The 22,052-nt window shown below is 53.4% G+C and overlaps 1 protein-coding gene across 1 annotated transcript in view; it reads left to right on the forward strand.

Moving 5' to 3' along the window:
• Window positions 1-266: 266 nt before the first annotated feature.
• The window catches only part of PGM2L1 (phosphoglucomutase 2 like 1), a 37,584-nt gene continuing 15,798 nt past the window's right edge, over window positions 267-22,052 (forward strand). Inside the window, exons 1-2 of the mRNA XM_066588372.1 lie at window positions 267-474; window positions 7,090-7,257. Of these exons, the coding sequence (XP_066444469.1) occupies window positions 370-474; window positions 7,090-7,257 (273 nt within the window). The 5' untranslated portion in view covers window positions 267-369. The remainder of the gene's footprint in view (window positions 475-7,089; window positions 7,258-22,052) is intronic.

The raw sequence follows: 22,052 nt of genomic DNA on the forward strand, positions 1-22,052 counted from the left end.
GAGACAACAAAGGGGAAAAAAAGACGGTTGCTTAGCAACAGCTTCATTTTCCAGCGATGAGGAAACGTAATCCTCCTCGCAGTACTATTCCGCGCATGCGTCCACAGAGAGCCGTGAGCGACAGATATAAAGCGCATGCGTACATAGAAGCAAGTCAACGCATGCGCTGTGCGTGCGAGACCCGACCTCAACGCATGTGAACTGGTGTTGTTGGGTACAGCATGGGAATCGAGTTTAGCGCGTGCCCAGTAAGCGCTTGTGGATGAGCGAGGGAGCTGTGCTGTACGCATGCGCGGTGTTGGTTCTGCCTGTGGCGCAGTCTGCTGGCTGCTAGAGGAGAAGCGGGTGTAGCGGGAGCCGGGTGAGAGGATGGGAGACCCGACGGGTGACGTCAACTCCAACCTGCTGATCCGGAGCTCCACCGGGGACTCGGAGCTGGACGCGGCCGTGTGGCAGTGGCTGCAGTGGGATAAGGTGAGGATGTGCATGCTGTATCCGTTACATAAGGGATGTGTGTGAACTACAACTCCCAGCATGCCCTACAACGCTACTCCTGTCCAAGCATGCTGGGAGTTGTAGTTTCCGGCAGCCTCTGATCACCTGCCTGTACCTGCAGTGTACCTGTGTGCAGGGGGTGGTTACGCAGGTTAATCAGGGGATAATTGGCGCTCTGCCTCGTTTTCCTCTTCTCTCGCAGGGTTTTGCCTAATTTGGATGCATTTGTATTATAGATTTATGTAGTCGCCGGTGTTATAGTGTGTGATGTCAGCGGGCGGCGGGCACCATGGAACAATATAGACGGTGACAAGGGATAAGATGGGGAGGTACTCGGAGGAGGGGTCTTATTACACAGTGATATGTGGGCTGTACTCGGGGGAGGGGGCTTATTACACAGTTATATGTGGGCTGTACTCGGGGGAGGGGGCTTATTACGCAGTGATATGTGGGCTGTACTCGGGGGAGGGGGCTTATTACACAGTGATATGTGGGCGGTACTCGGGGGAGGGGTCTTATTACACAGTGGTATGTGGGCTGTACTCGGGGGAGGGGTCTTATTATACAGTGGTATGTGGGCTGTACTCGGGGGAGGGGTCTTATTACACAGTGATATGTGGGCTGTACTCGGGGAGGGGTCTTATTATACAGTGGTATGTGGGCTGTACTCGGGGGAGGGGTCTTATTACACGGTGATATGTGGGCTGTACTCGGGGGAGGGGGCTTATTACGCAGTGATATGTGGGCTGTACTCGGGGGAGGGGGCTTATTACGCAGTGATATGTGGGCTGTACTCGGGGGAGGGGTCTTATTACGCAGTGATATGTGGGCTGTACTCGGGGGAGGGGTCTTATTACGCAGTGATATGTGGGCTGTACTCGGGGGAGGGGTCTTATTACACAGTGATATGTGGGCTGTACTCGGGGGAGGGGTCTTATTATGCAGTGATATGCCGGCTGTATTTGGGGGGGGGGACCAGTCTTACACAGTGATATGCTGGCTGTACTCGAGGTAGGGGGTCTTATACAGTAGTATGTGGGCTTATACAGTGGTATGTGGGCTGTACTCGGGGGAGGGGCTTATACAGTGGTATGCGGGCTGTACTCGGGGGAGGGGTCTTATTATGCAGTGGCAGTGATATGCCGGCTGTACTTGGGGGGGGGGACCGGTCTTATACAATGATATGCTGGCTGTACACGAGGTAGGGGTCTTATACAGTGGTATGTGGGCTGTACTCGGGGGAGGGGTCTTATTACACAGTGATATGCTGGCTGTACTCCAGGTAGGGGTCTTATTGTACTGCCCTATGCAGGTTGTAATTCGGAGTGGGGCTTAATATATGGTATGAATGCAGGCTGTACTCGGGGTGGTGGGTGGGGTATAACTGTACAGTGGTATGTGGGCTGTACTCGGGGGAGGGGGCTTATACAGTGGTATGTGGACTGTACTCGGGGGAGGGGCTTATACAGTGGTATGTGGGCTGTACTCGGGGGAGGGGGCTTATACAGTGGTATGTGGGCTGTACTCGGGGGAGGGGGCTTATACAGTGGTATGTGGACTGTACTCGGGGGAGGGGGCTTGCTGTACTGCGGTATGCGGGCTGTACTAGGGGGAGGGGGCTTACTGTACTGGGGGAGAGGGCTTACTGTGCTGCCGCATGAGGGCTGTACTCGAGGGGGGGGCTTAGTATACTGCGGTATGCGGGCTGTACTGGGGGGGTGTAAGTGTACTGCGGTATGCGGGCTGTACTCGGGGGAGGATGCTTACTGTACTGGGGGAGGGGGCTTACTGTGCTGCGGTATGCGGGCTGTACTCGGGGGGAGGGGGCTTGCTGTACTGCGGTATGCGGGCTGTACTCGGGGGAGGGGGCATGCTGTACTGCGGTATGCGGTCTGTACTCAGGGGAGGGGGCTTACTGTACTAGGGGGAGGGGGCTTAGTGTACTGCGGTATGCGGGCTGTACTCGGGGGAGGGGGCTTAGTGTACTGGGGGAGGGGGCGTACTGTACTGCGGTATGCGGGCTGTACTAGGGGGAGGGGGCTTACTGTACTGCGGTATGCGGGCTGTACTCGGGGGGGGGGGGCTTACTGTACTGCGGTATGCGGGCTGTACTCGGGGGGGCTTGCTGTACTGCGGTATGCGGGCTGTACTAGGGGGAGGGGGCTTAGTGTACTGCGGTATGCGGGCTGTACTCGGGGGGCTTGCTGTACTGCGGTATGCGGGCTGTACTCGGGGGGGCTTGCTGTACTGCGGTATGCGGGCTGTACTAGGGGGAGGGGGGGGGGCTTAGTATACTGCGGTATGCGGGCTGTACTGGGGGGGTGTAAGTGTACTGCGGTATGCGGGCTATACTAGGGGGAGGGGGCTTAGTGTACTGCGGTATGCGGGCTGTACTCGGGGGAGGGGGCTTAGTGTACTGCGGTATGCGGGCTGTACTCGGGGGGGGGGGGGGGGGGGGGCTTAGTGTACTGCGGTATGCGGGCTGTACTCGGGGGAGGAGTGTTACTGTACTGGGGGAGGGGGCTTACTGTGCTGCGGTATGCGGGCTGTACTGGGGGGGTGTAAGTGTACTGCGGTATGCGGGCTGTACTCGGAGGAGGGGGCTTACTGTACTGGGGGAGGGGGCTTACTGTGCTGCGGTATGCGGGCTGTACTGGGGGGGGGGGCTTAGTATACTGCGGTATGCGGGCTGTACTGGGGGGGTGTAAGTGTACTGCGGTATGCGGGCTGTACTCGGGGGAGGGGGCTTAGTGTACTGGGGAGGAGGCTTACTGTACTGCGGTATGCGGGCTGTACTCGGGGGAGGGGGCTTACTGTGCTGCGGCATGCGGGCTGTACTCGGGGGAGGGGGCTTACTGTACTGCGTTATGTGGGCTGTACTCGGGGGAGGGGGCTTACTGTACTGCGTTATGTGGGCTGTACTCGGGGGAGGGGGCTTACTGTACTGCGGTATGCGGGCTGTACTCGGGGGAGGGGGCTTACTGTACTGCGGTATGCGGGCTGTACTCAGGGGAGGGGGCTTACTGTACTGCGGTATGCGGGCTGTACTCAGGGGAGGGGGCTTACTGTACTGCGTTATGTGGGCTGTACTCGGGGGGGAGGGGGCTTAGTGTTGTGCGGTATGCGGGCTGTACTCGGGGAGGGGGCTTAATGTACTGCGGTATGCGGGCTGTACTCGGGGGAGGGGGCTTACTGTACTGCGGCATGCGGGCTGTACTCGGGGGAGGGGGCTTACTGTACTAGGGGGAGGGGGCTTACTGTGCTGCGGCATGCGGGCTGTACTCGGGTGGAGGGGGCTTAGTGCACTGCGGTATGCGGGCTGCACTCGGGGGAGGGGGCCTACTGTACTGTGCTATGTGGGCTGTACTCGGGGGAGGGGGCTTAGTGTACTGCGGTATGCAGGCTTTACCTGGGGGAGGAGTCTTAATGTACTGCGGTATGCAGGCTTTACCTGGGAGAAGAGTCTTAATGTACTGCGGTATGTGGGCTGTACTTGGGGGAGGGGCTTACTGTGGTATGTGGGCTGTACTCAGGGGAGGGGACTTACTGTATCGTGGTATATGGGCTGTACTTGGGGGGTGGGGCTTAGTATACTGCGGTATGCGGGCTGTACTGGGGGGGTGTAAGTGTACTGCGGTATGCGGGCTGTACTCGGGGGAGGATGCTTACTGTACTGGGGGAGGGTGCTTACTGTGCTGCGGTATGCGGGCTGTACTCGGGGGGAGGGGGCTTGCTGTACTGCGGTATGCGGGCTGTACTCGGGGGAGGGGGCATGCTGTACTGCGGTATGCGGTCTGTACTCAGGGGAGGGGGCTTACTGTACTAGGGGGAGGGGCTTAGTGTACTGCGGTATGCGGGCTGTACTCGGGGGAGGGGGCTTAGTGTACTGGGGGAGGGGGCGTACTGTACTGCGGTATGCGGGCTGTACTAGGGGGAGGGGGCTTACTGTACTGCGGTATGCGGGCTGTACTCGGGGGGGGGGGGGGCTTACTGTACTGCGGTATGCGGGCTGTACTCGGGGGGGCTTGCTGTACTGCGGTATGCGGGCTGTACTAGGGGGAGGGGGCTTAGTGTACTGCGGTATGCGGGCTGTACTCGGGGGGCTTGCTGTACTGCGGTATGCGGGCTGTACTCGGGGGGGCTTGCTGTACTGCGGTATGCGGGCTGTACTAGGGGGAGGGGGGGGGGCTTAGTATACTGCGGTATGCGGGCTGTACTGGGGGGGTGTAAGTGTACTGCGGTATGCGGGCTATACTAGGGGGAGGGGGCTTAGTGTACTGCGGTATGCGGGCTGTACTCGGGGGAGGGGGCTTAGTGTACTGCGGTATGCGGGCTGTACTCGGGGGGGGGGGGGGGGGCTTAGTGTACTGCGGTATGCGGGCTGTACTCGGGGGAGGAGTGTTACTGTACTGGGGGAGGGGGCTTACTGTGCTGCGGTATGCGGGCTGTACTGGGGGGGTGTAAGTGTACTGCGGTATGCGGGCTGTACTCGGAGGAGGGGGCTTACTGTACTGGGGGAGGGGGCTTACTGTGCTGCGGTATGCGGGCTGTACTGGGGGGGGGGGCTTAGTATACTGCGGTATGCGGGCTGTACTGGGGGGGTGTAAGTGTACTGCGGTATGCGGGCTGTACTCGGGGGAGGGGGCTTAGTGTACTGGGGGAGGAGGCTTACTGTACTGCGGTATGCGGGCTGTACTCGGGGGAGGGGGCTTACTGTGCTGCGGCATGCGGGCTGTACTCGGGGGAGGGGGCTTACTGTACTGCGTTATGTGGGCTGTACTCGGGGGAGGGGGCTTACTGTACTGCGTTATGTGGGCTGTACTCGGGGGAGGGGGCTTACTGTACTGCGGTATGCGGGCTGTACTCAGGGGAGGGGGCTTACTGTACTGCGTTATGTGGGCTGTACTCGGGGGGGAGGGGGCTTAGTGTTGTGCGGTATGCGGGCTGTACTCGGGGAGGGGGCTTAATGTACTGCGGTATGCGGGCTGTACTCGGGGGAGGGGGCTTACTGTACTGCGGCATGCGGGCTGTACTCGGGGGAGGGGGCTTACTGTACTAGGGGGAGGGGGCTTACTGTGCTGCGGCATGCGGGCTGTACTCGGGTGGAGGGGGCTTAGTGCACTGCGGTATGCGGGCTGCACTCGGGGGAGGGGGCCTACTGTACTGTGCTATGTGGGCTGTACTCGGGGGAGGGGGCTTAGTGTACTGCGGTATGCAGGCTTTACCTGGGGGAGGAGTCTTAATGTACTGCGGTATGCAGGCTTTACCTGGGAGAAGAGTCTTAATGTACTGCGGTATGTGGGCTGTACTTGGGGGAGGGGCTTACTGTGGTATGTGGGCTGTACTCAGGGGAGGGGACTTACTGTATCGTGGTATATGGGCTGTACTTGGGGGATGGGGCTTAGTGTACTGCGGTATGCTGGCTGTACTCGGGGGGGGGGAGGGGGCTTAGTGTACTGCGGTATGTGGGCTGTACTTGGAGGGGGGGAGGAGTCTTGGTGCACTGTGGTATGCGGGCTGTACTCGGGGGGGAGGGGGCTTAATGTACTGCAATCTGTGTGGCTCCTGCTGTGAGAGGAGAGGGATGAGGCTGCAGGATCTGTGTGGTTCCTGCTGTGAGAGGAGGGGCATGAGGCTGCAGGATCTGTGTGGTTCCTGCTGTGAGAAGGGAGGTGGGGGATGAGGCTGCAGGATCTGTGTGTGGCTCCTGCTGTGAGAGGGGAGGTGGGGGATGAGGCTGCAGGATCTGTGTGTGGTTCCTGCTGTGAGAGGGGAGGATGAGGCTGCAGGATCTGTGTGTGGTTCCTGCTGTGAGGAGGGGGATGAGGCTGCAGGATCTGTGTGTGGTACCTGCTGTGAGAGGAGGGGATGAGGCTGCAGGATCCGTGTGTGGTTCCTGCTGTGAGAGGGGAGGATGAGGCTGCAGGATCCGTGTGTGGTTCCTGCTGTGAGAGGGGAGGATGAGGCTGCAGGATCCGTGTGTGGTTCCTGCTGTGAGAGGGGAGGATGAGGCTGCAGGATCCGTGTGTGGTTCCTGCTGTGAGAGGGGAGGATGAGGCTGCAGGATCCGTGTGTGGTTCCTGCTGTGAGAGGGGAGGATGAGGCTGCAGGATCCGTGTGTGGTTCCTGCTGTGAGAGGGGAGGATGAGGCTGCAGGATCCGTGTGTGGTTCCTGCTGTGAGAGGGGAGGATGAGGCTGCAGGATCCGTGTGTGGTTCCTGCTGTGAGAGGGGAGGATGAGGCTGCAGGATCCGTGTGTGGTTCCTGCTGTGAGAGGGGAGGATGAGGCTGCAGGATCAGTGTGTGGTTCCTGCTGTGAGAGGGGAGGATGAGGCTGCAGGATCAGTGTGTGGTTCCTGCTGTGAGAGGGGAGGATGAGGCTGCAGGATCCGTGTGTGGTTCCTGCTGTGAGAGGAGGGGGATGAGGCTGCAGGATCCGTGTGTGGCTCCTGCTGTGAGAGGGGAGGAGGCAGATGAGGCTGCAGGATATAGCTGGCCCCACATCTGGTGATACCGGCGCTCTCTGGTAGACTCGTTGTCACATTTTTTGACTCCTGTAATGATCCGGTGACCCTTGTTTTTCTCTCTTGACAGAACGCCAAAACCAGAGGGCAGATCGAGACCCTCCTGCAGGATGGCAGGAACAAGGAGCTGCGGGACAGGCTCTGTTCCCGCATGTCGTTCGGCACGGCTGGGCTGCGCTCCGCCATGGGAGCCGGATTCTCCAGGATCAACGACCTGACCGTCATACAGACAACGCAGGTGAGAACTCTGCACCTCCTCCGGGCAGCAGTGTAGAGAGGGGGGCAGCTTCTCCAGTCCTCAGCGGTCGGTCCATGCAGGGATGACATCATTTAGCCATGTGACCAAACAGCACAGCTCCCATAATGCACTGCTCTCTGGTAAACCGTAACCAGCAGAATAGTGAGTGCAGCTCTGGGGTATAATACAGCATGTAACTCAGGATCAGTACAGGATAAGTAATGTATGTATACAGTGACTCCACCAGCAGAATAGTGAGTGCAGCTCTGGAGTATAATACAGGATGTAACTCAGGATCAGTACAGTATCAGTAATGTATGTACACGGTGACTCCACAGGCAGAATAGTGAGTGCAGCTCTGCAGTATAATACAGGATAAGTAATGTATGTACACAGTGACTCCACCAGCAGAATAGTGAGTGCAGCTCTGGAGTATAATACAGGATGTAACTCAGGGTCAGTACAGGATAAGTAATGTATGTACACAGTGACTCCACCAGCAGAATAGTGAGTGCAGCTCTGGATATAATACAGGATGTAACTCTGGGTCAGTACAGGATAAGTAATGTATGTACACAGTGACTCCACCAGCAGAATAGTGAGTGCAGCTCTGGATATAATACAGGATGTAACTCAGGGTCAGTACAGGATAAGTAATGTATGTACACAGTGACTCCACCAGCAGAATAGTGAGTGCAGCTCTGGATATAATACAGGATGTAACTCAGGGTCAGTACAGGATAAGTAATGTATGTAAACAGTGACTCCACCAGCAGAATAGTGAGTGCAGCTCTGGAGTATAATACAGGATGTAACTCAGGATCAGTACAGTATCAGTAATGTATGTACACGGTGACTCCACAGGCAGAATAGTGAGTGCAGCTCTGCAGTATAATACAGGATAAGTAATGTATGTACACAGTGACTCCACCAGCAGAATAGTAAGTACAGCTCTGGATCATAATACAGGATGTAACTCAGGGTCAGTACAGGATAAGTAATGTATCTACACAGTGACTCCAGCAGCAGAATAGTGAGTGCATCTCTGGAGTATAATACAGGATGTAACTCAGGAGCAGTACAGGATAAGTAATGTATGTACACAGTGACTCCACCAGCAGAATAGTGAGTGCAGCTCTGGGGTATAATACAGGATGTAACTCAGGAGCAGTACAGGATAAGTAATGTATGTACACAGTGACTCCACCAGCAGAATAGTGAGTGCAGCTCTGGAGTAAGGTGTGGTTTGTTGGAGCTCCTCAGAGAACCAGGGTGTGGCTGCAGTCCCAGCTGGAAGCCTGTTTTGGATCCCAGGATCAGTGCACTCATCTGGGCTTCTTGTTCTATGGAGTCACGCAATTCCCCCCCCCCCCCCCCCCCCGGCTTCGGTCGGAGGGGGGGAATGCTGAGAAGGCAGCGACAACACCATCAGCGGCGCTGGCGGCATACGTGGTTTCAGCAGCAACAACCAGGAAAGCCGGAGCAGCTAGTAAAGCTGCGAAGAGAGAGGGTCCGGGTCGCAGGCGCAGTGACATGGCCCAGCAGGTTGGTGCAGCTGCATCTGACAGCGCCGGAAGCGAAATGATGACCCGCAGTCAAACTCGCAGCCAAACGCTCAGCAAAGGAGGTAAGCCGCAGTGGAGTGATCGCAGGAAAGGGGAGTCGGTGGTAGAGCTGGCCTCCCGTCTGGCCACCAGCATGGCGGACTATGAGCGTGCGGGGAGAGAAATCCTCCTGCAGAAGGAGAAGCTGCGGTCGGCCAGGTCGCTAAAGGACCAGACCGCCGCTAAAGGCAAGAAAGATGCAATCAGCCAGACTATACAGGACTGTAAGGAAGAGAGGGACAGGATTCTGGAGCAAAGTGGTCCCTTTAGGGAAAAGTTACTTAACGGTGATAGATTTTCCAAAATGGCATCAGGATACAGTGGTCACAAGGAGGCTGATCACTCCAGCGATGGAGACAGCGGTGGTGACTGTACTGACGAGGATGCCTTTGAGGATAGCCTGAGGGAGCAGCCTGTCTGCTCAGGAGAGCAGACCCAGAGTGGCACTACAACCACCAGCAGCCTCCGGCCGGAGCAGGTTGCGCTGCCTCTAACCTCCGGGGATTCTGATCCAGAAGAAGATAAAAGCGATGGGGGCGCTTTAATAATGCAGCAGATAAGGCTGTTGGAATCCCCCCCTAATATGAGCGGCCTTCAGTTTGGTGGTGATTTACCAGAAGAGGATGTGAAAATCAAGACAAAAAAAGGGAAAAAAAAGAATTTGGTGCAGGAGAAATTTGTGTATGTGACGGGGGGCGCTGGTTTGGCTGCAAAGTCGGATCAGGGCACCCCCACCCTGAGAACCCCGGTTTCTGACTCTGCAGTGGGTTTTGAACATGGGAACAGGGATAAAGGAGTTAAACTGGCCAGGTCCTCTGTCCCTGTTTCAGTTAGTGCAGTGACAGAAACAGCCAGCAGGGCGGCCAGCACAGGACAAGGCAAGGTGGCAAAGGATTATGGCAGTGGTAGAACTGCCAGCGCCAGTAAGGCCAGTGATGCGGAGGGTGCTGCGGGGTCGGGATCAGGGATCCCCTGTGCGACAGGTCGGTCTGCAGGGGTCCCTCAGTCTAGGTCCCAGTCTAGGTCCCAGGCACCCAGTGATGTGGAGGCTGCTGGCAAAAGTAAAGAAAAAGGCAAAAATAAAAAAACTAAAAGCGCCGGAATACAGAGTGCTGACCATGGGGGGGTCATTACGGTGGTTGCAGCTACGCAAGATGGGGCAGCAGTGCCACCCCCAAGGTCTACCAAGGCAAAAACAAACCCTACTTCTAACCCCAAGTCTGGTCCAGAGGGTCTTGGTATGAAAGGTCTTGGTATGAAAGGTGTGGATATGTCTGGTGCAGCCCGTGTGTCTGATGCTCCGACGCACTCGGAGGTACGGGCTGCAGCTAGTGTTCTCAGCACAGGGGCACCCACTGTAAATATAGGCACAGGTTCTGGGGATAGTCAGGGCACATCACAGGTTCCAGTCGCCCCTCCAGCGGCGACAACAGCTGGTAGGAGTTATGCCAGTGTCGCTGCTGGAGGGGAGGGGTCCTCCTTGTCTCCAGGCTCTAGAGAGGGCGTATTGCAACAGCGCCTCCTGGGGGCTCTACGGAAGGGGGAGAGTTCAATCACAGTTGGAGGAAGAGAGGTGAACCTGTCTCTTTGGACAGAGAGACACGGCTTAGGGGCCTTCCGAGAGCAAAGGGGGGAGACCGTATGGTCCCTACCAACACCCGGGCAGGACGCAGGTCGTAGGAATGTGGTCCGTCTTCGCTGGAGAGGCAATGATACATGCCCCCCGAGGGCGAGGGTAGTGGAGCTTCTACTGAAGATGGGCTTTAGGGCGGTTGACATCTTTGCCCTAATCCATCCCTTCGGCACGTCTGAGTTTGACATCAGCTTCGTTCGCCCAGAGGGTCTAGAACTGTTCTGGGGGAATTACGAGCTGATGAAAAACGAGCCCGGCTGGCGAGACTTTGCCGTCCAGGTGGTGTCTCGCCAGAACGAAGTCAAGAAGGTGACCGTTTTGACTCGTAACGAGTCACTTTCTTGTTTTGATATTATGACGTGGCTCGGTCGATATGGAGAGGTGACGGACATGCCCAGAAAGAACCGGGATGAGCACGGCATCTGGTCCGGGGCCTGGACATTCATGGTCAAGCTGAAGCGTTCAGGTAACTCAGTGGCACACATACCATCGGCAGCCTTCCTCGGCAGGGATCGTATCTTGGCCTTTTACCAGGGGCAGCCGAAGTTCTGCCACAGGTGCGGCGACCCCTCACACTTGAGCGCCGCTTGTAAGACCTTGAAGTGCGCTCTGTGCGGGGGTCTGGGTCATCTAGCCGCCTCCTGTGTGGAGATTAGGTGTAACCTGTGTGGTGATCTCGGTCACCCATTCAGTCGCTGTCCACGCTCCTTTGCCAATGCGGTCTCAGCCCCTACGGATGGGGGCCATGGTGCGGCCTCCGGGGGTGAGGGGACTAGCAGAGGTGGAGGAGCTAAGGAGCCAGGGAAGAACCAGCAAAAGACGCCTTCTGAGCAGAGGCGTCAGGACAAACGCAGACGGAGCAGGGAGCTGACAGGAGCACCCACAGCAGGTGGGTCAATGGTGGCCCCTGTTCCTGAAGCAAATTTTGCGGCTGAGGCCTTGAGGGACAGTGAAGTGGATGAAGAGGACAGGAGGATCCAGAGGGAGGACGGAAAGACCAACTCTTCAGATTCCTCCCACTATGAGAGTGTGGATGAGGAAGGAAAGAGGTGGCTAGAGAAACGGCGTAAGCTAGGTGCCACTAGGAGAAAGCGAAGGGGGGATTCAAGATCTTCTCCCACCCCGGGCCAAGTACTGGAAGGAGAAGCCTGCTCGCCTCCAGTTGGACTCTCCAATAGGTACCGGGCCCTTCAAGACATCTCTTCCTCCTCTGAGGGGGAAGCAAAGGGCAAGGTGCCTGGGGCAAAGAAAGGGTCAACGGGGGGCGCTGAGTCTCCTCCTCGTGGAGGCTTAGTTCCTTCCGGGGAGGGGGCTACTCTGGAGCCTGGAGACAAGGACGATGGGGTCGGGGGATCCCCTGCTATGGACACATCTGTGTCCAAAAAAAGAAGCAAGGGGCTTTCCTCCGACCCCGAAGAAGCGGGTGTGAGGAAGAAAGCCATCTAATTTAATCACTCATGATGGCGGCACCCACTCCGCTGACTCTGGCATCAATTAACGGTGCCAGCATTAAGTCTGATACGGCTAGATTTGCGGCCTTTGATTTTCTCGGCCGCGTTGAAGCCGACATTTTATTTTTGCAGGAGACCAGGCTGTCTGATTTGGCAGCCATACATAAGGCAAAAAGGGAGTGGAGGTCAGGCCCTTCCTACTGGTCTCTTGTGGCCGAGCCGTATAGCGGAGTGGCGGTACTTTTTACCGCAGCGGTCGAATGCCGACGAGTAATTGAATTAGAAATGGGAAGGTGCCTGATCTTAGATGTCCTCATGAAGGGACAAGAATTGAGACTTGTAAACATCTATGGTCCCCAGTCAAAAAAGGACAGGAAGAGTCTCTTTATGAGGATCAAGCCCTACCTTTTTACCAGCCGCCAAGTTGTCTTTGGAGGTGACTTTAATGCAGTCACGAGAGCCCGCGATAGGGGAGGCTCTGGAGACAGGCGGTTGACTTTTGACAGCGTCACACTTAATAGTATAGCTAGCGAGGCTCGCCTGGTGGATGTCCACATCCGGCACACCCCAGGCCACGAGGGGTTCACCTATTATAGAGGTCAGAGCAGGTCTAGAATAGACAGGTTTTATTTGAAGGAGGAAGCCATCTCTTCACCAGTGTCCGTTGTTGAGGTGGAATTCTCCGACCACTGTCTAATATTGTTTTCTCAGAATGTTGCAGAGACCCCCCGGATGGGCAGAGGTTTGTGGAGACTGAATTCATCACTCCTGGAGGAAGCAGAGATAAGACAGTCCTTTGAGGATTTTCTGCAGAGCCAGGTACCATTACTGGATCTCTGTAGCAGTAAGTCAGAGTGGTGGGAGATGTTCAAGAGGAGGGCGGCGAGGTTCTTCCGTGAGCTCTCCAACCTCAGATGCCTGGACAGGTACCGCCTGTACAACGGCCTGAGGAGGAAACTCGAACATCTCGTTGCGACTGGAGGTAGCCGCGAGGAGATCTCCAGAGTGAAATCTTTACTCAAGACGTTCCAGTATGACAGACACGCATCCTTGGTTTTTGAGAGGGATTTCGGGAAGTACCGCTCGCCCGACCCTTACAGAAACTGTAGGATGTCAGTGAATAGTAAAGTGGTCACTGGACTGATTGACAGTACGGGGTCCCTGAATCGATCCAGATCAGGGATCCTGGAGGTCATCAGATCCTACTACTCGCAACTCTTGGGAAAGAGGGATCTAGATTCGGAAGTGATGTCGGCTTTCCTGGCTGAAGCTGTCCCTGGGCCAGGGGTAGACACCTCTCTTGGCGTTTTGACAGAAGAGATCAGAGAAGAGGAAGTTAGACTGGCGATTGATGGGCTCCGGCCCAAAAAGTCGCCAGGTCCGGATGGATTAACATCCGAGTATTATAAGACCTTCAAGGACCTCTTGAGTCCCCTCTTGACGGAGGTATTCAATGAGTGTCTTTCCTCGGGCACTCTGCCAAAGTCAATGAGGAGGTCGGCTTTGATCCTTCTGTCAAAGGGTAAAGACTCGAGCCGTATTGAGAACTGGCGTCCCATAGCGCTTCTCAATACGGACAGGAAGGTTCTGGCAAAAGTGCTGTTTAACCGGCTGGTCAAGTTTGCACCCCGGCTCCTCTCGGGGGCCCAGCATTGCTCTGTTCCAGGCCGTAGCACCTTTAGCGCTGTTCTCGGTGTCCGGGAGGCAGTGGAGCAGGGTAGGGCTGGCCACTGGGAGGGGTACCTGCTGTCCTTGGATCAGGCCAAAGCGTTTGATCGGGTTAATCACGAGTACCTCTGGTCAGTCCTTCTGAGATACGGCCTGCCAGTGGGGTCTGTTGATTGGCTGCGAACATTGTATGCAGGGGCTGAGACTTTCCCGCTGGTGAACGGTTGGCTTGGCCGCCCTTTTGAGGTGGGGTCCGGCGTCCGTCAGGGTTGTCCTCTAAGTCCCCTGTTGTATGCGTTTGCGATAGATCCCTTCCTTAGGAGGGTTGATTGTGGACCTATAGCAGGGGTCGGGATGGACCAGGCGGTGCCGGAGGCTACCCTGAGGGCAGTGGCATACGCCGATGATGTCACGCTCTTCGTGTCCTCGAGAGAGAGGAGGCGGAGTTTGTGGTGTCGGAGGTGGACCGCTATTCGGAAGCTTCCGGGTCTATGGTCAACTGGGATAAGTGTGAAAGTCTCTGGTTAGGAAGGGGGGATCCTACGTTTGATCTCCCGGACACCCTTCCGGTGCCCCAAACTTCAGCAAAAGTACTTGGCATCAAATTCGGCCAGGGGGATTACCCCATGCAAAATTGGGTGGACAGGCTGGATGGTGCAACTCACAAGGTAAACCAGTGGAAGGGTTGGTCTTTGACCCTTCGGGAAAGAATTAGCCTGGTCAAAACATACCTGCTCCCGTTATTCATCTACCTGGGCAGCGTATGCATTTTGCCAGAACCTCTCTGGACCCGGGTCTACAACCTGTTCTTCCTAATGTTGTGGGGGAACAGGTTGAACCTGATCAGGAGAGATGTTACATACCGCACGAGGAGACTAGGGGGGTTATCTATGGTCAACCCCGTGGTGTTTCTTGTAAACACTTTTTTTAAGATCAACATAGGCAACCTCTGGCAAGAGAGGGCTCCTCCGTGGGTCTACTCCTGCCGGGGATGGTTTCGGCCCTTCTTCCAGGAATGGGAGACAGGAGGGCGAGTGAAGGACCTTCGCACGCAGCACGGACATCTCCCGGCTTACGCTACCTTGGTTCTGAAGGTGATACGCCGGTGGGGTCTGGGGATGTGGGAGATCAGGACTCTGACGAGGAGGCTCCTCGACGAAAGAGTCCTGTTGACCCATTTCCAGAAGCCCCTGGCGCTCAAGGACTGCCCAAGTCGGGACCTGGAGGGAGGGTTACGTTTACTGAATTCAACCCGGGTCCCCTTGAAGTTTTGGGACTTGGCTTGGCGCTGCTTTCACGGGAGACTGTATGTAAGGGGTAACTTGAAGAGCAGGCCTCTGATTGACAGGGGTTGCCCCCGTCAGGAGTGCAGCGACGTGCTGGAAAGCATGGAGCATTTCCTGCTTCAGTGCCCCTTTAATACAGAGGTATACCAACGGGTAGGGGTCTCCATAGGCTGGCCTCAGCTGGCACACCTCTCCTATGCGGAGTGGGCTTATGGAGCGTTCAGAGGCCTTGGTGGCAGGGACCGCTGCACTTTATTTCTAGTTAGCCTAGTGGTCAGGTTCCACATCTGGAGTGCACGGTGTCTAATCTCGACGGAGCTGAAAGTCCTCCCCGTGGATACGGTATGTAGGAACATCCTGGGTGACCTGGTGAAGGTGCGTTCTTTGGAGTATGAGAGGCTGGGCACATCTAAAGCTTCTCTCCTATGGAGAGGGCTTGTATTTCGTTAGGGACAGTTTGTTTTTCTTAATTTTCTAGGGGCAGAGTAGGGAGAGAATAGGGACAGGATAGGGAGAGAGGAGGGATAGGGCAGGGACAGGTTTCCATGAAGGGTCAGACTGAGGGGCAGACTAAGGACAGTCTAGGGCAAATTAGGGAAAGAATAGGGAGAAAATGCAAGGGATAGTACATTGTGATGTCTGTGCCCGGCTTATCACCTCCAATCCCGGTGGCGGGCTGTGAGTGCACCATGAAGCTTTTTGTTTTGATTTGGGCAAGATGGAGTGAAGTAGGGCTGCAGGTGAGCCGACCTTAGGCTTTTGGGTTATGTTAATATATATCGTGTATGTCATGTATATTGGTTATTGTATGTTTTATATGTATATATTCACGTTCTGGGTGGTAGGTAGGTTGGGTGGGGGGTTGGGGGGGAGTGGTTTCACGCCTTGAGCCGTAGCCTGGCACGTCCCGAACATTGAACTCTGGGCACGGACTGGTGGAGCGGGCATGGCCCCCAGGCTGCGGCAGGCAGAGTGTTGTACAGTTTATATATTACAAAAAAAAACAAAAAAAACCCTGGTGTGGCTTGGCACGTCCTGAACTTTAGAACTCTGGGCGCAGACTGGTGGAGCAGGCATGGCCCCCGAGCTGCACTGGGGACCCAAAAAAAAATTAAAAAAAAAAAAAAATTTTTGAAAAACAATTTCTTTAGTTATTTTTGTATGCCGGTTGGCTTGGTCTTTATTTTCATATTTAGTTAATTATTGGTATATATATATGTTATGTTTACGTTATTGCCTAATTTTGTTTATGATGGGGTTTCAGTGCGGTACGGCTGGACCTGGAGTTTTAGTTTTAGTTTTCTCTTCTGGATAGCTGGATGCTCTTCTTTTAGGTATATTGTGTTTTGCTTTGAGTGTGTGTGCGAGTGTGCGGCAGGGGGGAGGGGAGTCCAGACACGGGGTTTCTTTTGTTTGTGCACCATGGACTCTGGGTGAAGGGCCTTATCTCTGTATACGGTTGTATTATTATTATTTACTATTGTTACAGTTTGCTTTTATTGTTATGTTTTATACTTTTATAATAAAAGATCTACAGGATGTAACTCAGGATCAGTACAGGATAAGTAATGTATGTACACAGTGACTCAACCAGCAGAATAGTGAGTGCAGCTCTGGGGTATAATACAGGATGTAACTCAGGATCAGTACAGGATAAGTAATGTATGTACACAGTGACTCCACCAGCAGAATAGTGAGTGCAGCTCTGGGGTATAATACAGGATGTAACTCAGGATCAGTACAGGATAAGTAATGTATGTACACAGTGACCCCACCAGCAGAATAGTGAGTGCAGCTCTGGAGTATATTACAGGATGTAACTCAGGATCAGTACAGGATAAGTAATGTATGTACACAGTGACCCCACCAGCAGAATAGTGAGTACAGCTCTGGAGTATATTACAGGATGTAACTCAGGATCAGTACAGGATAAGTAATGTATGTACACAGTGACTCCACCAGCAGAATAGTGAGTGCAGCTCTGGAGTATATTACAGGATGTAACTCAGGATCAGTACAGGATAAGTAATGTATGTACACAGTGACCCCACCAGCAGAATAGTGAGTACAGCTCTGGAGTATATTACAGGATGTAACTCAGGATCAGTACAGGATAAGTAATGTATGTACACAGTGACTCCACCAGCAGAATAGTGAGTGCAGCTCTGGAGTACAATACAGGATGTAACTCAGGATCAGTACAGGATAAGTAATGTATGTACACTGTGAGTCCACCAGCAGAATAGGGAGTGCAGCTCTGGGGTATAATACAGGATGTAACTCAGGATCAGTACAGGATAAGTAATGTATGTACACAGTGAGTCCACCAGCAGAATAGTGAGTGCACCTCTGGGGTATAATACAGGATGTAACTCAGGATCAGTACAGGATAAGTAATGTATGTACACAGTGACTCCACCAGCAGAATAGTGAGTGCAACTCTGGAGTATAATACAGGATGTAACTCAGGAGCAGTACAGGATAAGTAATGTATGCACACAGTGACTCCACCAGCAGAATAGTGAGTGCAGCTCTGGATTATAATACAGGATGTAACTCAGGATCAGTACAGGATAAGTAATGTATGTACATAGTGACCCCACCAGCAGAATAGTGAGTACAGCTCTGGAGTATATTACAGGATGTAACTCAGGATCAGTACAGGATAAGTAATGTATGTACACAGTGACTCCACCAGCAGAATAGTGAGTGCAGCTCTGGAGTACAATACAGGATGTAACTCAGGATCAGTACAGGATAAGTAATGTATGTACACTGTGAGTCCACCAGCAGAATAGGGAGTGCAGCTCTGGGGTATAATACAGGATGTAACTCAGGATCAGTACAGGATAAGTAATGTATGTACACAGTGAGTCCACCAGCAGAATAGTGAGTGCAGCTCTGGGGTATAATACAGGATGTAACTCAGGATCAGTACAGGATAAGTAATGTATGTACACAGTGACTCCACCAGCAGAATAGTGAGTGCAACTCTGGAGTATAATACAGGATGTAACTCAGGAGCAGTACAGGATAAGTAATGTATGCACACAGTGACTCCACCAGCAGAATAGTGAGTGCAGCTCTGGATTATAATACAGGATGTAACTCAGGATCAGTACAGGATAAGTAATGTATGTACATAGTGACTCCACCAGCAGAATAGTGAGTGCAGCTCTGGAGTATAATACAGGATGTAACTCAGGAGCAGTACAGGATAAGTAATGTATGTACACAGTGACTCCACCAGCAGAATAGTGAGTGCAGCTCTGGAGTATAATACAGGATGTAACTCAGGATCAGTACAGGATAAGTAATGTATGTACACAGTGACTCCACCAGCAGAATAGTGAGTGCAGCTCTGGGGTATAATACAGGATGTAACCCAGGATCAGTACAGGATAAGTAATGTATGCACACAGTGACTCCACCAGCAGAATAGTGAGTGCAGCTCTGGATTATAATACAGGATGTAACTCAGGAGCAGTACAGGATAAGTAATGTATGTACACAGTGACTCCCCCAGCAGGATAGTGAGTACAGCTCTGGAGTATAATACAAGATGTAACTCAGGAGCAGTACAGGATAAGTAATGTATGTACACAGTGACTCCACCAGCAGAATAGTGAGTGCAGCTCCGGAGTATAATACAGGATGTAACTCAGGATCAGTACAGGATAAGTAATGTATGTACACAGTGACTCCACCAGCAGAATAGTGAGTGCAGCTCTGGAGTATAATACAGGATGTAACTCAGGATCAGTAATGTATGTACACAGTGACTCCACCGGCAGAATAGTGAGTGCAGCTCTGGAGTATAATACAGAATGTAACTCAGGACCAGTACAGGATAAGTAATGTATGTAAACAGTGACTCCACCAGCAGAATAGTGAGTGCAGCTCCGGAGTATAATACAGGATGTAACTCAGGATCAGTACAGGATAAGTAATGTATGTAAACAGTGAGTCCACCAGCAGAATAGTGAGTGCAGCTCCGGAGTAAAGCTTAGACGGAGGGGTGGAGGATTACAGGTTATGGAATTGCGAAAGCCTGTGAATACAGAGCTGATGTTATATCACAGGTGTAGCTCAGTATTCATGAGCCCTGCGGTGTTATCAGTTATTGTTTGGCTGCTGACCCCCTGGCAGACTTCCTCCACTATATCCCCTAATCGGTGTTTCCCACCTCCCGTCCGCAGCGTCCCCAACAGGTCACGTCTTCAGGATCTCCTCAGTGTCGCAGCGGTGATGTGATTGTCGGCTGTTCTTACTACAGGATATCCTGTGAACAGCTGAGCACACGGCGGCCCGCTGTACCCACCGGCGGGCACCGCGCCATCGCTCACCCCTCTCAGCGGTGACTGGTTTTCAGCGCCCCTCTGGGCCAGGAGGATGGCAGATGGCGGCAGCGCTGTATGGTGTACATGGTTACCCAGGGCTGTCGGCATGTAGGGGCTATAATGTACACCATGTGTGTCAGGTAGTCCAGCGCTGCCGCCATCTTTGTTGCTCCGGCCTTGTGGTCACTTTAGGTGGAGATCACTATTAGTGGCCTCATCGCCCTGACAGAAACGCCTGCGACGCCTGCGCTGCTTCTCGCTCCCTGCGGCCATGTGTGCACGGGCTGGCGGGCGTGTAACGCTGTGGTAAAGTGAAAGCTGCGCTGTGATTGGTTGCTGCAGGCATCATGGACCAACATTGTGTGCGGTGCTCTCTGTTATCTGCAGTACGTCCCTCGTTGCCCCTAGCAACCAATCACAGTGCAGTGTTTGTTTCTTAACCCCTTAGTGACCAAAATACACTATTTTACAATTGTCAGTAATGGGCGTTAAACCTGCACAGACATCTTTAAGGCGGTGGATTAGCTGACTGACAGCCAGGCTGCTGCTCTAACAACCGGGATGGAGAGCCCTCCGTTTAACCCCTTACATGCCACCATCAATAGTAACTGCAGCATGTAAGCAGATGGCAGGGGGGAGGGGATCCTTCGGTCACCCATCAGCACCCCGCAGTGCGACCAACAGGTACCAATGGGCTCCCATGACGGCTGGGAGCCAGACAAAGGCCTTCATGCCTGCTATGTGATTGTGCCGATTAGGCCCCGCCTCCTGCAGGCTGTAATAGGCTGCTGTCATTGGCATTGTAGAATGCAGTACAGAAGTATTGCAGTGTATTATACTAACTATCAAACAATTGCATCTTTTGGGTTCCCTCCAGGGACTAACGCCCCTCTCACACACGGTGTCCGTAAAACGCCGCGGTTTTGTTCGCCACATTTTATCGGTGTTTTCGAATTCAGGTTGCTGCATTCAACAGCGGTTTTTAACGCACCCGATCATGGTGATGAGGTGCGATAAACCTTCGCATACAGAACGTCACGGCAACCGCGGCAAGAAGCGCTTGTGTGAGAGCGGCACAAAACGTAGAGCAAAATAAGGAAACTTCAGGGGAAAAAATCCAGTTATAAAAAGAATACACGGTTTTTTTTCTCCACAAAAACCCTTTTGTATTGGATAAAATACCCCAATTAAAAACAAACCCACAGCGGGTGCGACCGCGTCCAGAGCGACCGAGCGGGAAATATTGGCTGAGCGCTGCAAAAAAAACCCAAAAACTAAAGCCAGGATTTTTGTTTTTGTCAAGAAACGCAATAAATTCAGCCCATCACCCCGCGTACCGCAAACCGGCGCCAATAACACCGACAGCTCGTACCGCAGGCAACAACCCTCCCCCCCCCCCCCCCTTCCTCAGCGCCGCCGTGAATAACAATGTTTTGGGGCGTAGAACGCTGCCATGCAGGGGTTATCCTTAAAAATGTGGGGGGTTTTGTGCAAAAGTATTTAAAAAAAAAAAAACCCTCTCTATTAACTCCGTGCCGCAGGAATCGCGCCAATCAGACAGGAACGTCATCCGGGTATTATTACCAAACGGTGAACGCCGTAAGAGCAAAACCCAAAGACAATGGCGCAATTTCTGGGCTTTTATTGTTCCCATCTCTTTCCCCAAAACCTGTAATTAAAGTCCCACAACACATTATATGTCCCCCAGAGTGCGGCCAGTAACATCTCCTACACATTATATGTCCCCCAGAGTGCGGCCAGTAACATCTCCAACACATTATATGTCCCCCAGAGTGCGGCCAGTAACATCTCCAACACATTATATGTCCCCCAGAGTGCGGCCAGTAATATCTCCAACACATTATATGTCCTCCAGAATGCGGCCAGTAACATCTCCAACACATTATATGTCCCCCAGAGTGCGGCCAGTAACATCTCCAACACATTATATGTCCCCCAGAGTGCGGCCAGTAACATCTCCAACACATTATATGTCCCCCAGAGTGCGGCCAGTAACATCTCCAACACATTATATGTCCCCCAGAGTGCGGCCAGTAACATCTCCAACACATTATATGTCCCCCAGAGTGCGGCCAGTAATATCTCCAACACATTATATGTCCTCCAGAATGCGGCCAGTAACATCTCCAGCACATTATATGTCCCCCAGAGTGCGGCCAGTAACATCTCCAGCACATTATATGTCCCCCAGAGTGCAGCCAGTAACATCTCCAACACATTATATGTCCCCCAGAGTGCAGCCAGTAACATCTCCAACACATTATATGTCCCCCAGAGTGCAGCCAGTAACATCTCCAACACATTATATGTGCAGCCGATTATTATATATAATGTCCCCCAAAATACTATATATTACCACCTGCACTACGGGGGACATAAAATGTGTGGTAGAACTTTTATTACATTTTTTTTTGGGGGGGGGGGAGCGAGATGGAAAAAATGACCTTTCATTGTTTGTTTGTTTCTTGAGTTTGTTTTTACGGCGTTCACCATTGGGTAATAATAGGCTGATAACGATCTGATCGGCGTGATTCCCGCCGCTCCCGGCGCTCCGTGCGGCTGTATGTCTTTGGCAGGCACAGTTGTAGTTGTTAGTGATACTATTCTGAGCCGCCTGTGACTTTTGGATGTTTATTTTGCCTTTTTTGGAAGACGAACAAAACACTTGGCCCCCTGGTGTTACTCTTAAGGCCTCATGTCCACAGGCGAAAGAAGAATTAAAATCCGCAGCGGATTTTAACTCTTCTCCTGTCCGCGGATCCGCACCCCATAGGGATGCATTGACCATCCGC

Source organism: Eleutherodactylus coqui, chromosome 1, assembly GCF_035609145.1.
Source record: "Eleutherodactylus coqui strain aEleCoq1 chromosome 1, aEleCoq1.hap1, whole genome shotgun sequence".
Lineage (NCBI taxonomy): Eukaryota > Metazoa > Chordata > Amphibia > Anura > Eleutherodactylidae > Eleutherodactylus > Eleutherodactylus coqui.